Source organism: Orycteropus afer, unplaced genomic scaffold (assembly GCF_000298275.1).
Source record: "Orycteropus afer afer isolate SDZICR_OR568_19922 unplaced genomic scaffold, OryAfe1.0 scaffold00214, whole genome shotgun sequence".
NCBI classification, from domain to species: domain Eukaryota; kingdom Metazoa; phylum Chordata; class Mammalia; order Tubulidentata; family Orycteropodidae; genus Orycteropus; species Orycteropus afer.
The window spans coordinates 3443153-3458353 of record NW_006921801.1 but is presented as its reverse complement, the minus strand read 5'-3'; the positions used below and the strand labels follow the sequence as shown (position 1 = coordinate 3458353).

The following is a 15201-nucleotide window of genomic DNA, read 5'->3' as shown; positions in this document are numbered from 1 at the left end:
GATGGCAATGAGTTTGGTTTGGTTTTGGTTTAACTGAATAGCAATAGTGGGCCTAAGAATTAAACCCTTGTTGATTATAGACACTGCAAATTTCTCAAATCAGGTCTCTGATACAAACTTCTGGGGATTTCTTGCAACTGTCCCACAGAATTCCTCCTAAAATAGGAATGGACGGGCACACCAGTGGCATTTCATTTACTTTGAAAGATTAAGACTCAAGTGACAAATGAACCCACTTCTCTAAGATGAAGCACTGGGGATAAAATTTCCATTTAGCTTTGATTTGGGGTTCAAATGAATTAAAGCGCTCTCAAAAGTTTGTGCTGGTCTCTGGCTTTGCCCTCGGTGTCAATTTCTTCTTGTTTTTTGAACAATTTGAACAATTGATGACTTAGACTTTTCCCTCAACTTTGACCCAAACACAAAAATGCTCTTAGAAACAGTTCTCATCAATCCCTGGAATCTCAAGGAGCAATCAAAATCAAGAAAGCAGTGGGAGAAGTGTTAGGAAGTTGAAATTAGTGCATTTCATTCTCTGAGAATGTGCAGTGACTTTGAGCTTTGTCTCACATCTCAATACTGGTATTCAGCCAGGCCTGCAGAGGTTAACTGAGGGTATTGAATAGGCGACGGGAAACCAGCGATCTGCTGGGAGCTATGCTTCCAGACCAACTATGCCCCAGATGGGACAATCTCCTCTTCCTGTAAGGGAAATATTATTAGCCCGTTCAGACCATTAATTCCTTTAAATCATTGCTCAAAGGAAACCAAAGTCAATTTGAAACATGCAAATAGCATTTTAAGCAAGGGAAACAAAGACATCAGTCAGCTCTATTTTCTTGAGCACAGCATGGTAGGAAACATGCTTAATTTCAGGAGTTCTGTTGACTGGCCTTTGGCATCCACACTTGGGGAGAGATGCCTTAGAACGGAGAGGAACTCTTGTCTTTTTTATGTCATGCAGAAAGGAAATGAAATCTCAGACTTGGGGAAATCCCATTCTTGATGATTGTCCCATGTTATTCAAGATGATGAGGAGACAAAATATTTTGTGCAATTTACTCTAATCTCAACTAAAATCGGTCTGCATATGCTTTTGGAAATGTGTTGGGTAGATCTGAGGCTGTCCTGGTTCTTCTACTCCACAGTCTGGTTAGAAGTTAGGTGACTTGTAAGGAGACTCGACCACAGACAATCTGTCATTCCTCTGGTTGGGCAGAGAGGGAGGAAGCCAGGTGAGCAAAAATAGGGAAACAAGGCTTTCAAGGCTTTTTTTGAATGTTATTTCATCTAGGAGATGCCAATGATTCTTCCCTAATACCTTTGAACTTACAGAGTGTACCTGGTTTATATCTTTTTCATAACACTTTGCCACACCTCCATTTATCCTATAGCTGTCTGCTCATCTTCTCTCTCTTACTGGACCCTGAAGGCAAGAACCTTACTCACCACCTTAAGCAGCCATCAGGCCAGCACCTGAAGTTCCTAGAACATGACAAGCTACTGAGTGGTGCCCAAATAAGGTATGGGTATGGGCCCAAACAAGGCTGTCCAGGCATCATGCTCATTTGGGACACCTTCTCGGGGAATAATCACCTGATGTACATACCTGAGCCTCCAGCTGGCACTCAGTGAGGGCCATCATTTCCTCATAGGTCATCTGGGAGAAAAGCGCAGCATACTTGTGCAGGCGGAGGCTTTTCAACCAGGCTGGAACATCTGTGGTGCAAGAGATGCGCAAGAGATGGGGAAAGAAATTGAGAGGGAACGAGAAGAGATGACAAAAGATGTGGGAATAGAAAAAGGAAAAGAGGGTGATGGTCAGAGAAAAAATAAAAAAAGAAAAGAAAAGAAAACCTTTATGTTACTACTTGTTTAATCTGGTAGCAAATTATGGATTTAGAAGTCTGAGTCTACCCTGATATTCCACTATTGGGCTCCTTTATTCTACTTTACTTGGATTGCCTTAGACTATGGGTTGCTAACTTGGGGTCCATGGGCTTCAGGGCATAAAAGAATCCTCTAAAATTATATTCCAATTTGTGAATATATGGGAACTTTTATGGCTAGGTTTACAGTTTTCATAAAATTATCAAAGGAATCTTCTTGACCAAAAAATTGTAAGCAATTTCTGCTTTAGCTGGACTACTTCATTGTTGATTTGGAAAGAACTGACTTAGAATGTTAAAACTACACACGATGAATCTAAATCTTGGATAATTTCTTTCTAGGTTCAATGCAGATCTCCACATGCTGTTTCTCCCACTTCCACAGTAATAGGAAAACCAGTTAACAGCTCCATGGGTGGATTCCCTGTAATTCCTGGCCTGCTCTTTCTTCTGCCTTCTTTTACCCCACTGGGCATCCTCAACCCCAAAACTATCAATCTAGTGGGGTATGTCAGCTGACCACCTCTTTAAGCTATGAAATATCTTTGACCTTCTCCTTGAATGCCAACCACACATATCCAATGATCATTAGAGCTTGAAAGTTCAAAGATAGGCTAGACCACAGGATAATGGAAATTCCAAAGCACACCTGAAATAAGACCCAAGTTTGGGATTCTAGAGTTAAAACAATCAAATAGTAACTTTATCAAAAGTTCACCTTTTATTATTAACTTATTAAGTAACGAAAGCAAAGGACTTGCCCATATTCCTTTGCCTCAGAAATTTTTGAGCTGATAGGATCTTTGAGACATCCCTAGAATCATCTCTCCTTACCTTTGACCTACTTTACACATGGAAACATTAAGTCACTAATATACATCACAGAGAAAGTAGGCAATGAAATGGGACTAAAACATGGGTCTCTTGATTCTGAACATTTTCCTAGACTGCATCAACTTCTTGCGAAATAAGGGCTAAACAACCCATTAGTGGTAGGGCAGGAATAAACAGTGACTGTAATGTACTTCAAACAGCTAAAGCATTGAGTAAATGTTATTCATGAGGTATTATCAATGAGCTATTACCCATTACTAACCATGTTGATTCAAGTTATTGTCCACTGCTAAATGCATTGTTATGAGATATTGATAGGGACCACAAACACTCCAAAATAAGTGGGAACTTTCCAATTTTCCAATGTTTAGAGTAGATAAATAGACTGATTAAAGAGGCCTGGCCCACTCTTAAATTAGGCCTTGCCTCTTGGGTGAACTAAAATCTAGGGAATGTGGGCATGTGGAATTCAAAGATACAGGAGAGGGAGTGGACATGGTGAAGTTACTTCTGATTTGCAGTAACATGAATGCCAAAGAAGGAAAATTGTTTGAGAAATAAAATCAGTCAATGGCATTTTAAGAACAAACTCATCTCAGGCAAGAAATCACTTGATTCTGTGCTTGTTAGCCTTCATCCTACTGTGTTGAGTGCATATTCCTTCTGGGACCATCATTAACTACAAGAGACACATACTACCAACCCCTTGCATGCTTCTCAACTCAAACTGTAGTTGGAACATGAGTCCAGGACATGCCAGCTCAGGAATCTGGTACATTCCCTCCTGTGACATCCTGGAGCTATTTTAGCAGACTTTATTCTCCATTGTGTTTTTGTTGCTGTTGAAACAATGGCAGAGCTTCTGCAATGTGAGCAGCAATGAACTTAACTACAGATTTGGCTTTGAAGCCAACCATATGTACCTGCTTTGCCATCAAGTTTCATATTTGTTATTTACATCTTTGAAAAGCCACACATGAATCAATGATCATAGTTCAGAGAAGTCTGAGTAAACTGATGCTACAACGGAGCACAATTCATCATAAAAGAGCACTGAGCAGCCTCACGGGCCAAACTATCACCAGGTGCCCTACATCTTAATCATAAAACATCCACTGATGATAAAACAAAAAGGCTCCTGAGCTACTGAACTGTGTTGCAAACTGGGTGCTCCAAAGCCATGTTGACAACAGACTGTTTTAAGAGTCAAGTAAGAGTAGGGTGCAAACCTCAGCTTGGTTAAGTCTCAGTTAAATCAATGCTAGTTCCTTTCTATATAATTATTTTGAATTGCCCTCGGCTGGAGGGAAAAAAAGAGCCTGCCCCATTCATTTAATCAAAATGCACTGAGAATAGTTTTCCTAGAAAAAACTCCTACACAACTTCAGAACATGATGGGGTGGGCCTTCCTGAATTTATTTCTGGATATGTGCCTGGGGAATGTAAGTTCCTTGTGGTCAGATGTTTCTTAGGGCAGACAGGTGTTGACTCTGCCTTTAGAACACGCCTCTTGGTGCCTAGTTCAGTTCAATGCGCTTAAAGATCTTTCCTTCCTGCAGCATTAATTGATGAACAAAGAAGAGGAAATCCCAGTTCTTAAGAACATAGCCTACTAAACTTTCACCCCTTGGTTGGCTTTGAGGCACCTTTTCTTGCCAGAAACGAAAACAAAACTCCATTAAAAGGAAAACAAACCAGAGGACTGAAAGCCTTGACCATTCACTTCCCCCAAGCCAGGAATTCCAATGACTTGGATGCTGGATTCTGTAAGATGTTGGCCAGGGATGAACCTTAACAAAAAAGTTCAGGTCTTTCCCATGGTTCAGATGCCACATTGTTGGATACAATGCTGAGAACTATCTAACATAATCTGAGCCTTTCTTTTTTCATTGTGTGAAGCTGTAGCTGTGGCTAGGAGACACAGAAAAGCAGGAGAGAAACAATGGTGTTTCCTGGAAGAGCTAGTCTATGTTTGAAGGCACACATGCCTCCTGGACTCTGACCTCTGGCTGGTGCACAGCTGCTTAGCTTCATCTGAGCTGTTCCTGATGGACATGCCAATGGAGAGACCCAGACTCAAAGGTCTTTCTGCCTTTTGCAGTGTAAGAAAGATAAAGATGCTTTTGTTATGTGCTAGGTTGACGTCCTTGCCAAGTGCGGGCATCCTGACATTCACTCACAACACTTACTGTCTACTATGGCCTAGGCTCTACAAAGACATATCCCTGCCATCAAGGAGCTGTTAATCCAGAAAGAATGGCTGATTCACACAAAAACTAAAATACCTGCAAGAACGAGTGCTAAGTATACTCAAAGTATACTTTGAGTCTGTCCTGGGGAATGAAGGATAGCTTCAAAGTAATAGTAATCCTTGAGTCTTCTGGGCATACTATATTGAGGAAGCCAGAATGGACATGAGAACAGCATATAAACAAAGTACAAACCTAAGAAAGCATTCAGGGGAGAGCAAACACTTGGGTGAATGGCAGAGAATGGCTAGAGACAGGTGGGGCAAATAGGCAGATCAGATGACTGAGACATTTAATACTGAAACAAGGAGATCAGACTGTATATTATGGGTAATGAGAAACTTAATTCTGAGGAGCAGAGAGGCACAGCCATTTTAGTGTGTAAGAAAGATAATTGCTATTAATGTCAAGGCTGGACTGGAGGACAGTGAGAGTGAAGGCCAGGAGATGAATTCAAGAAGCCCTTGAAGTCAGCTTGGAGTGGAGAAGAAAAGGATGAAAGCTGCTAGTACTTGATGATTACTGAACAGGGAGTGAGAGAGGAAAGGAATCTAGGGTAGTTGCTTTGTTTCAGGTTAGGTGAGATAGAAAATACAAGGGAGGAACTGGTTTGGGGTGAGAAGAGAGTTATGGTGAACTCCATTACAGATCAGCTGAATGTCAATGCCACTGGGTCAAGATTTTAGTAGAGGAGTCTGGGCTTAAGAGACAAGTTTCCCGGTCAGTACCACATGGGCAGTTGTTTTAGCTATGGGAATGGATGAGATCACTCAGGGAAACAGCATGGAGTGAGAACAGGAGAGTGGCAAGGTGGAGCCCTGGAGAATGTCAAGCTTTTGGGAAGACAAGCCCATGAAGGAAATGGAGAAAGAGAAGGCCAAGGAGTAGGAAGTTTTTGGGAGAAAGCACCACTATTCCCATATGGATGATGTTGTTGTTGTTATGTGCTGTCGAGTCGGACCCGACTCATAGTGACCCCTCCTTGGGTTTCCAAGGCAGTATCACTACAGAAGTCGATTGCCCCATCTTCCTTCTGAGGAGTGGCTTGTGGGTTTGAACTGCCAGCCTTCTGGTTAGCAGTCAAGTGCCTTAGGCACTATGTTCATATGGATGATGGTTGTCCCCAAACTACAGACATCCTCCATGAAATGCCTTCTAGATCTTGCTGCCATACATGGTGACTTTTCCTCTGAAGATGGTCATTTCTGATAATAATGCTAGACACGCTTTGTGTACACTCTATATTTATCTACCAATGGCTAAGTTTCCAATTATGCTGATTTCTATATCCATTTTAGAGATTGGGTAAATCAGCCACAGAGAGGCTTTCTGATGTATACAATGGTTCATGCAAAAGCTGAGCTCCAATTAGAACTTGGGCTACTTGTCTCTAATGGCTGCTCTGGGAATGGCTGGAAACAGCAGTCAGGTCAAGAGGCTATGCAGCATTCTACCCACAAATGAAGAGGCCCCACAAGAAAGAAAGATTGAACCAATAAGGGAACAAGAAGGGAGGGAGTAAGGCATTCTTGGAAGAAAGAAACATGAACAGCCTTGTTTCCCATAAGATGGCTCACCTGAGAGATGGGAGTTCAAAACACCCATTCTCCACAGAGGGTCAGGCTAATCTCAGCAATTCTCTCCCTCCAAGGAATGAATGCTTCCTGTTCTTTGAGGAAAGTTAACTGAGGACTAAGAAGGTGCCAAGTCTTCATTGTTGAAGTGAGAAGGAAAACCTTCTCAAAAACAACAGAAGCTTATCAACAACCTGAAGATTACTGAAGCCTCTCTTTATTTTTGGCCAGAGAAGAATAAGCAGCCCAATTCTGTCTGTTTCAGCTTCTAAGCAAAAGAAATGGGCCTTGATCTCTAGCCTCTGTGGAGCTGGATCCTCCTGATCTTAACCCTTGATCTTGGGAATTGTCCAGGGTGGCTTCCAGGAGGTCTCATGCTAGTAGGGAGCCATATATGAGTCTCAGAAGGCAGAGAGATGTTTGGGTTGGGGTGAAATGCCCACTGAGAAGAGTTAGATACAAATATAGGGATTACATTTCTTCTCACAGTTCACGTAGCCATGGCATACATAAGTGGTGCTCTACGAGAAATCTGCTTTGCATCATTAGAAGTGGCAGTGGTCCACATCAAAAGCTGCTCCCTGTGTGCCTGCACAGTCCTTAAAGCACTTCAGCTGAAGACACGTGCCTGGTAAGGGATGGAGGTTAAAAGGCTCATGTCCTTTAGAATTTTGGGCAATCCCTAGGACTTGCTTTTCAGACTTCAGGACTCTCAGTCTATCTGAAGAAAGTTGCTACAACTCAGCTCATAGGACACATCCCTGTAGGTTATGTGTAGGCATTTGGGAATTCAAAAAAAATGAAGCAAACTTATTAAATCCTGGCCTTTAAATAAAATAAATTCAGGACAGTGCCTAGAAAGTCAACGTTTAGTAAATTATGACTAGTACCCATCACGGCCATGCTGAGATATGTTCTGGCCCCACATCTAGCTGTGTTACCATGAGCAGTTTCTCCCTGAGTCACGTCAAACTTACGACCTTCAGAAATGCTGTATTCACAAACTTTCTTACAAAAGTTTCTGACAGACTCCTTTTTCTTAAGAAGGATCATGCCTCTCAATACTTTCTTCTAATCTCATCCTGGTTCAAAGGTCTCTATTTCGAAAACAACTCAAAACCCCCAAACAGCTATTTCAGAATAAGCAATATAGTCCCTTCTCTCTGGAGAGAAAAAGTGTACATAACTTTCATCTGCTAAAGATCTTACAAAAGGCAAACTGAGCATATTTTCAAGTCATTTGTCCCCTCCACTCCTAAATGCTAAGCTATATTTTGATCCAGTTTACAGAATCCAAAGTTTCCTTTTAACCTTTATCATTTTTTGTGTTCAAATAGTATACCAATTATCTCTATATTTTCATACTAAGGTAACAGGACACAGCATAAGTATACTCAATTAATATCAATTCATATGGTGGGGCTGGCATCCACATAAAGAGAAACAGATCCCTAATCACTACCTCTCTCACACAGGCAACTGTGTGAAAGTCATGGAGCCCACACTTATGCATTTCTGCCCAGCAATCTGGAACTGAGTCTCCAAAAGGAACTCTGTTACAGGTAAGCACCATACTTAAACTAAGTCCAGGCTTCTTGGGAGGTTAGCCTAGGGAAGACCATGGTATACTTCGGTCCTGGCTCACACACCTCTAATGGAATTTTCCATAGGTTCCCAAACTCAAAATGCCCCAAACTGGTCCCCCCGCCCCCCAATCTTTTTCTCCTTCTATAGACGACAGCAGGCCTTATTCAGGTGTCTAAGACAGAAACCTGGGCATCCTTTTACATTTCTTCTTCCCCATCAATATCGACTTTCAATTAGTTACCAAGCTCTTTCAATTCCATCTCATGAAGAGCACAAACCCATTCCTTTGCCACCAATCTATTGTCGCTTGCCTTGGACTAGCTTATTGTTTCTCAATTACAAAAACATTCCCCAACTCTTAATTGACCTTCAAATCCAGAATCCTCTGCCCCTTCTTCCTGCTAACCAGACGGCTGGCGGTTCAAACCCACCATCCACTCCTCGGAAGGGCGGTTGGGCAATCCTACTTCCGTAGTGATACTGCCTCGGAAACCCAAGGAGGGGTCGCTATGAGTCGGGTTTGACTCGATGGCACATAACAACAACAACAACAACTGCCCCTTCTTCACTTTGAGATATCACCCACACTCTGCTAGGGTCCTTTTTCTAAAGTTCAAATGGAAGCAGGTCATTCTTCTGCTGAAACTCCTTCAACAGCTTCCACTAACTTCAAGATAAAAGTTAAAATCCTTCTCAAAGCCTAGCATCTGGCTTTTTCCTCTCCAGACCCCATCCCCACCTAGCATGAACACTCAAGCCATAGGATCTACTTGGCCAAACTCTCTCACCACCCTGCCTCCACACATGCTGTTCCCTCTGTGTAGGATGCCCTTCCCTCACCTTGTATACTTGGCTGACCTACAATCACCCTCTAAGACTTAGCTTCAGGCCTCTTCTCTTGCAGTTGTTTTTCTTGACTTCCTTCTGTTCTGACTTAGGGCCCTCCTTACAACTTGCACTGCCCCAAGGCAAATCTCTAAGACAACTATTTCCACAACAATGCACCTACAACAAGTAGTCTCACCATGATAGTGAGTCCCTCGAGGCAGAAGCATATCTCTTGCCTTTGTCTACGGAGCAGCTAAACCAAAGCCTGTCTCAGCAGGTGCTTGAATAAGTCAACTGACTTGAATGAGGACAAAACTGAAACCTATTAGTCACTCTTCTCTTCTCTTTGCTCCTGTAACATTGCCACATTATTCAAAAAACAGTCCTGGCATTTTAATAGCCTTTAGGCATGGTGTTTATCCATCCATCATTTCTGAGGACATGATGCTAATATCAGGGGCAAATGTGCTTCCTCTATCAAGTGACTTTTATCGTTTCTTTTTCTTATAGGAAATTCTCGAAATATCTTTTTTTTTTTTTCTTTTTCCCCCTCCACCCTCTTGGCTAGCTGAAGATTCTGTATAAGAGAAAAGATAAGAGAACACATTCTATTCATATGTTGCCCAGGGAAAGAAGGATATTATGACTGAGTACCAATCCAGATAGAATAAAGAATCTCTCCTGGGATAAATCACTATAAAGTGTTTTGTTTTGTTTTTTAAAAAAAGAACAAGGATAACTGAATTTAGGAACGACATCAACATATTTAATTCAAACAGGTATAACCAGGAGCCTCCATGGGGAAAATGAAGGAGGAAAATTTCATATTCCAATTCCATTTCTATCTTCTTCTGGGTTAATTCCAAGTTGAGTCACCAATCTCATTCCTTTTTAGCCTGAGCTATAGCCTGAGATCCCAACCCCAAGAGACATCCAATCTATGCTTTGGAGCAGGCTTACACCATCAAGATGGGGATTTACTATAAAAGGAAACAAAGCCAAGTGGGCAGATGATGTTAATCCTCCGGGAGCAGAAGTTGGTCTCTTTGGTAGAGAACTTAGTGATGACCCCTGGCAGGGTGTGCTGACACCAAGACAAAAAGTGGGCCAGATCAATGTAAGTGGAAAACAAAATGAGGAAAAATGCTAGGTAGTGAGGTTTATTCCACACTCTTATCCCAAGAGGTGTATTCTTAAGGGACAACTGGTGGCCAAACCTGGCCAGCTCGTCTAGATGAAAAAGAAGGAACGAGTGAACACAGTATTTCAGCCAGGTATGCACAGACTGCCAGCAAGGAAGATGAAGTCACACTAAATTAAGCTCAATTATGTTGACTTTTTATTATGCGGGGTGTGGGGATTGGGGGAGAGCTACATGCATCCCTGTAGATTTGGGAACTCCTCCAAATTTGACTACAGATTTCCTTGTCCTCATAGACTAGATGTTTAGAAATCAGAAAAACAGGAATAAGATGATGGCATCCTGAGTGAACCAGCAAGCAGCTTAAAAGGACTAATGCTCCTGCAAAGTGCCTGGGCCACAAGAAAGAGTGTAGATCTGAGAGGAAGAGCTGGCTCTGTTTGAAAGCGCTTCACTTGCTTTCCTATTTTATTTCTCAGAAAGTACGAATTAATATGGAAATTGAAGCCAGTGTCTCATCTTGGGCACGGAAATCAAAAGACGAACTCAGGTTGGGCTACTTCTTTAGTGTTCTCCTGGGAAGCCATCTTGAATAATCTTTGAAGGTGGAACAGTCATTAGCGGTGGGCCTCTCACGGCAGGGTGGAGGGGTGAGGCATTCATGTTTAACAAACTCTGGCCCCTGAGACTGTGGAATGTTGCTGTTTGGGTATGCAGATGATATGTGACCTATCAGCTGAGTTGCAAATCTGGTACACTTTTTCCACAAATAGTATCCTTCATCCTCTAGAATGTTTCTTCTTTCAAAGATTCTTATTATTTAATTGGCTAAGGACTTTATACTTTGAATCCCAATCTAAAACTCTGAAAGCAGAAAAGTTTGATAGACCAGCAGAAGGTAGAAATGTATAGAAGAGTTCTCTGCCTCCTTCAGTCATCAATAACCTGTTTATCTGACCACACTCCTAGGTCTATAAAGAAAATCTGGGATGTGAACTCTTGTGTGACTCATTTCCTGATTGAGGAAGCTCTGAGGAAACAATTCTCACTAATTCTGAAGAAAGGAGTTGAGTAAGGTTCTAAATGGGCTATTCATTGAGCTTTGGGATACTTTTGCTTCTTTCCCAAAACAGGGATAACACATTTATTCAATTTCTTTCTTACCCATGTCTCTTAAAAATCCTACTATCTTTATTCATTTCCCACTTCAACATGCCAGCACATGATAAGCACACCTTTGCCTATGGACTCAAAAAAAAAATATATATATATATATATATCTGTCTATCTGTATATATTTAAGTAAAAAGGTAAGAAAGAAAAAGGCAGGAAGACACAAATGAAATTCCAAAATGCAGACAGTGGAATCAGCATTCCTGTCTGGGAGAGATTTATATCCTGGTGAATGGCCTTTCCACAGGATGCTCCTTGCCCTTCAACACCAAGGCCACTGCCTCTCCCCACAACACTGGCAATCAGAGCTTCGTCATATGCTTTATTGGAAACATGACTTCCACACACTCAGAAACTTTGCCCTGAGAGAAGCTAGTCCAAAGTGACAACTGTCTCAATCTCCCTTGGCCCCTCAGGTATTCTGATGCCCCAGCAGCACAGATGCCAGTCAGGTTTACCTACAGCATGTCTGAGCCTCACCTTTTACCTGTCAACTGCTTCTCAGATACTTGGGCAGATAAACATGTTAAGGATCAATTCAGTAGCATACACTTAGAAATGGGTTTTGCTAGTTCTCCAAAATTATGACATACTTCCTCAAAATGAAAGAGGACAATAAGCCCCCAAATCACCCATTGTTTTTGCTGTCTGTTAAAGATCTTGAAAGATCCATTTGTATCACCAGAGGAAACTACTGAAACATATCCCACATGCACATGCACCAGGCACCCAGCACAGGAACCCTCACGGGGGTGGAGGGTGTGGGGTGCAGGCCTAGCAGTTCAGAAGAGGATACAAGGAACGTGCCAGGGAAGTAGCTTCATCTCAGCCTCATTCTCCCATTTGACAGACTATTTTCCAGCCTGGTACTCTCTTATACCTGGCACCTGGGTGGTGTGCAACATGTTTTCTGTGCCAGACTTCTGGGAAGCAGGGGTCTCTATATCAACTGATCACTTTCAAGAGAAACCTCAAGACTCCTGATGCCTCTTCCCAGCATCTTAGCCCCTGAAGCCTAACTGGTTATTGTTTCATCATCTAACATTATCATTAGCGGGTCTCTGATGAGCATCTTTCCCTAAAGGCCTCCTAGCCTTGAACACCTCTAGTCTAAAAATACAGAATGCACAATCCTCTTTGAATTTATGGGTAATCTGGAGATTTTTATCTCCTGATGAGTCTCTTTAGAAGGAGGTAGATTTACGGGGCACAGTAGGCACATTTGTTTATGCAGCACAAAGGCCATTATCACCTGTATGCAAATCTGTTATCAAGCTTAAAACACTGTCAGGGAGTTTCAGTGGGATTTTCGTGTCCCTTAAGCAGCAGAGAAAAGAGTTTGAAGGTTTACTTGCATACCAAGGAGAAAGGGAGAGAGAAAGGAAGCACCACTGTAATGCTACATGAGGAGAGATTTAAAAAAAAAAGATCCTGTGGTTTGTTTTTTCTAAATTATTGACAGTTCCCTGGCCACAGCAATGAGGGAGAAGGCAGGAGCAGCTCAGTGTCTTTACAAACAGGATGGACTGAAGAGTGTAGGTGCAATGGGACAGCCTCTCACTGGGAGCTGTAACTCATTTAATTGTCTAAAAGCTAGTACATTAAAAAAAAAAAAAAAAGAGGGTGTTGACCTCTTGCTCTGGTTCCTGCTTCCCAGGTTTTGGCAAGAAGCACTGGAAGGGAAATCCAAGTCCTCTCCTCCAGAGTGAGCCCTAGAGTTCAGAGAAGGACAGATTGACTGTATGAGCCTTGGGGGGGTAGGGGTGGGTCCTCCTCCTCTCTTGCTGACTACCTCTCTTTTTTACCCTCTGATTCCAAATAAAAGGAGGGACTTTGTCCCCAGTGGTTTCTTGTTTAGTCACTCACCTTTCATACCACTACCTTCTTCTTGGAATGTGTTACGAGCAGTAGTCTGATCTTCTAAGTGTTCACTCCCACCACTTCCTGAAGAGGCTACACTGCTTTGTGGAGACAGGGGGGCATGATCGGAGGGGAGGCACTGGGGTCCTCTAGCTCGTAAGTCCTCATGAGACATCCATCCATGTCCTAGAGGCTGGTTTGGCACATTCATGGGTGGGGTAAGGGACACAGATCGTTTCAAAGGGCTGTGGTGTGCCTGGCCTGAGAGAACTGGAAAAAAAAAATAAAATGAAATAGGTTATTCCCCCCCCTTTAGCCTGGGATGCAGAAGAATCCACAATACCTTTCAACCCTGAGAGATCCCACTATCTATGTTAAAACACCCTCCGTGGTCATAGCCAGTTGGGTATAGGCTTACTATGGTCCTTTCTTTGGGGTGGTTAAAAAGGATGTCCCTTTTGGTGGGTTAGGTTTCTCCAAGGTGGCTAAACCAACAGTGTCTACGCATCTGCTTTAGCCTTTGTGCATCTAGATTTGGTTTTAGTTCAGATTTATTTTAGTTTGGATTTGACTCTAGAAGTCAGGACTTGTAGCAGTAGGTCCACAAACCAGGTAAGGCCTGATAGCTTGTCAATAATTAAAAAAAACAAAACAAAACAAAAAAACCTGACATCACTCATGTCATTTCGGGAGGACTTCTTGAAGGGTAGGCAGGCTGGATACCATCTGGGATCTTTGCTAGGCTGAGCTAGAAGAAGGTGAACTAGTCCTTCCTACCAGGGATAAGGGACTGCCACCTCTGAACAGTGGTATAGGCTCAGTGAGGGATCCCAATACTAACATGAACCTCAGGGTACTGGACAGTGGCAGCTGTGTGTGAATGGGCTGATTCTTTCCCGTGGTCCCACAGGTTAATGCCAAACTTTATATTAAAAACACTTCCAGGCAACAAGGATTTCATTCAGAAGGCAATGGGGTGCTCTCAGGCAGCTCGGAATGGTTTTTACCAGCATGTTCAGCCCTGAAGCACAGTGAGCAACATCTGTGTAGCCCCCATTTTTAATTTCTTTTCCAGAAAACTAGGAAAAAGCAACAGAAACTCACATATCTAGCCAAATTAAATTGAGGTCATCAAGGGAGGGATTTAACCAAAATCAGCGCTGAGGGAGTCGACGTTACCCTTGGTTGGTTTTTCTGGGTGTGTAAAGTGACAACTTTACAAAATAAGTCTATTCATAACGTTCTCTCTGCACCGGTTCCTGACAGATCCAGTTTATTTTGACTGCTGCTGTACTAACATGGAATAGAGCCACATGCATTTTTAAACATTTTTCAGGGAAGCCATTAAATTCTGTCTCAGGCTCTATCCCCTTCAATGTGGTATTTGCTCTCCCAAGTCTGGATTAGTTCTTCTTTGCTGGCGTTAATTTTTCTGGGTTTTTCAGTAAGCAGACCAGACAGCCTAACGGTGAGGGATCCTGCTCTTTATTAAACTGCATTTCTGGTGGGACAGCACACACATGAAAGCTGAGTGGCAGATGCCTACTGTGCTCCCAATTAAAATAATAAAGACCAAAGACAGAAGGCTGGGTGTTTCCAAAAGTGTATGGGGCAGCGGTGGGGTGGCTAGGCTGGGGACTGTCAGCGGACAGTAGTCAGGCCCTGAGAGCAATGGAGGCTTGCACTTCTGGTGGCAGTTTCCCTTTGGCTGGATATGCTCAAAGGGCAGTCTGTGTGAAAAGTGACAGTCAGAAGGACCAGAAACTCATTAACAAAAGGGGGGGGGGGAAGGGAGTTGCTGAGTCTAGAATTTGTAATCTGAGTAATTTCTAAATTGGGTAGATTCTATCCAAGGCAAGGAATTATTATTATTTAACTTAAAAATAAGAAAAAGAGATCTTGTTGTTGTTTTAAATTAACCCTGTTGTTGTTATGTGCTGTTGAGTCGGACCCAACTCATAGCAACCCCTCCTTGGGTTTCTGAGGCAGTACTGCTACAGAAGTAGGATTGCCCAACCTTCCTTCTGAGGAGTGGCTGGTAGGTTTGAACCACCAGCCTTCTGGTT

General features: G+C 42.5%; 1 protein-coding gene across 1 annotated transcript in view; it reads right to left on the bottom strand.

The window, feature by feature from the left end:
• SAMD4A (sterile alpha motif domain containing 4A) overlaps positions 1-15201 on the bottom strand; it is a 266612-nt gene that overhangs the window by 48033 nt on the left and 203378 nt on the right. The window contains exons 3-4 of the mRNA XM_007948350.1: positions 13142-13405; positions 1610-1719 (exon numbers count right to left, since the gene is read on the bottom strand). Coding sequence (XP_007946541.1) covers positions 1610-1719; positions 13142-13405 — 374 coding nt within the window. The remainder of the gene's footprint in view (positions 1-1609; positions 1720-13141; positions 13406-15201) is intronic.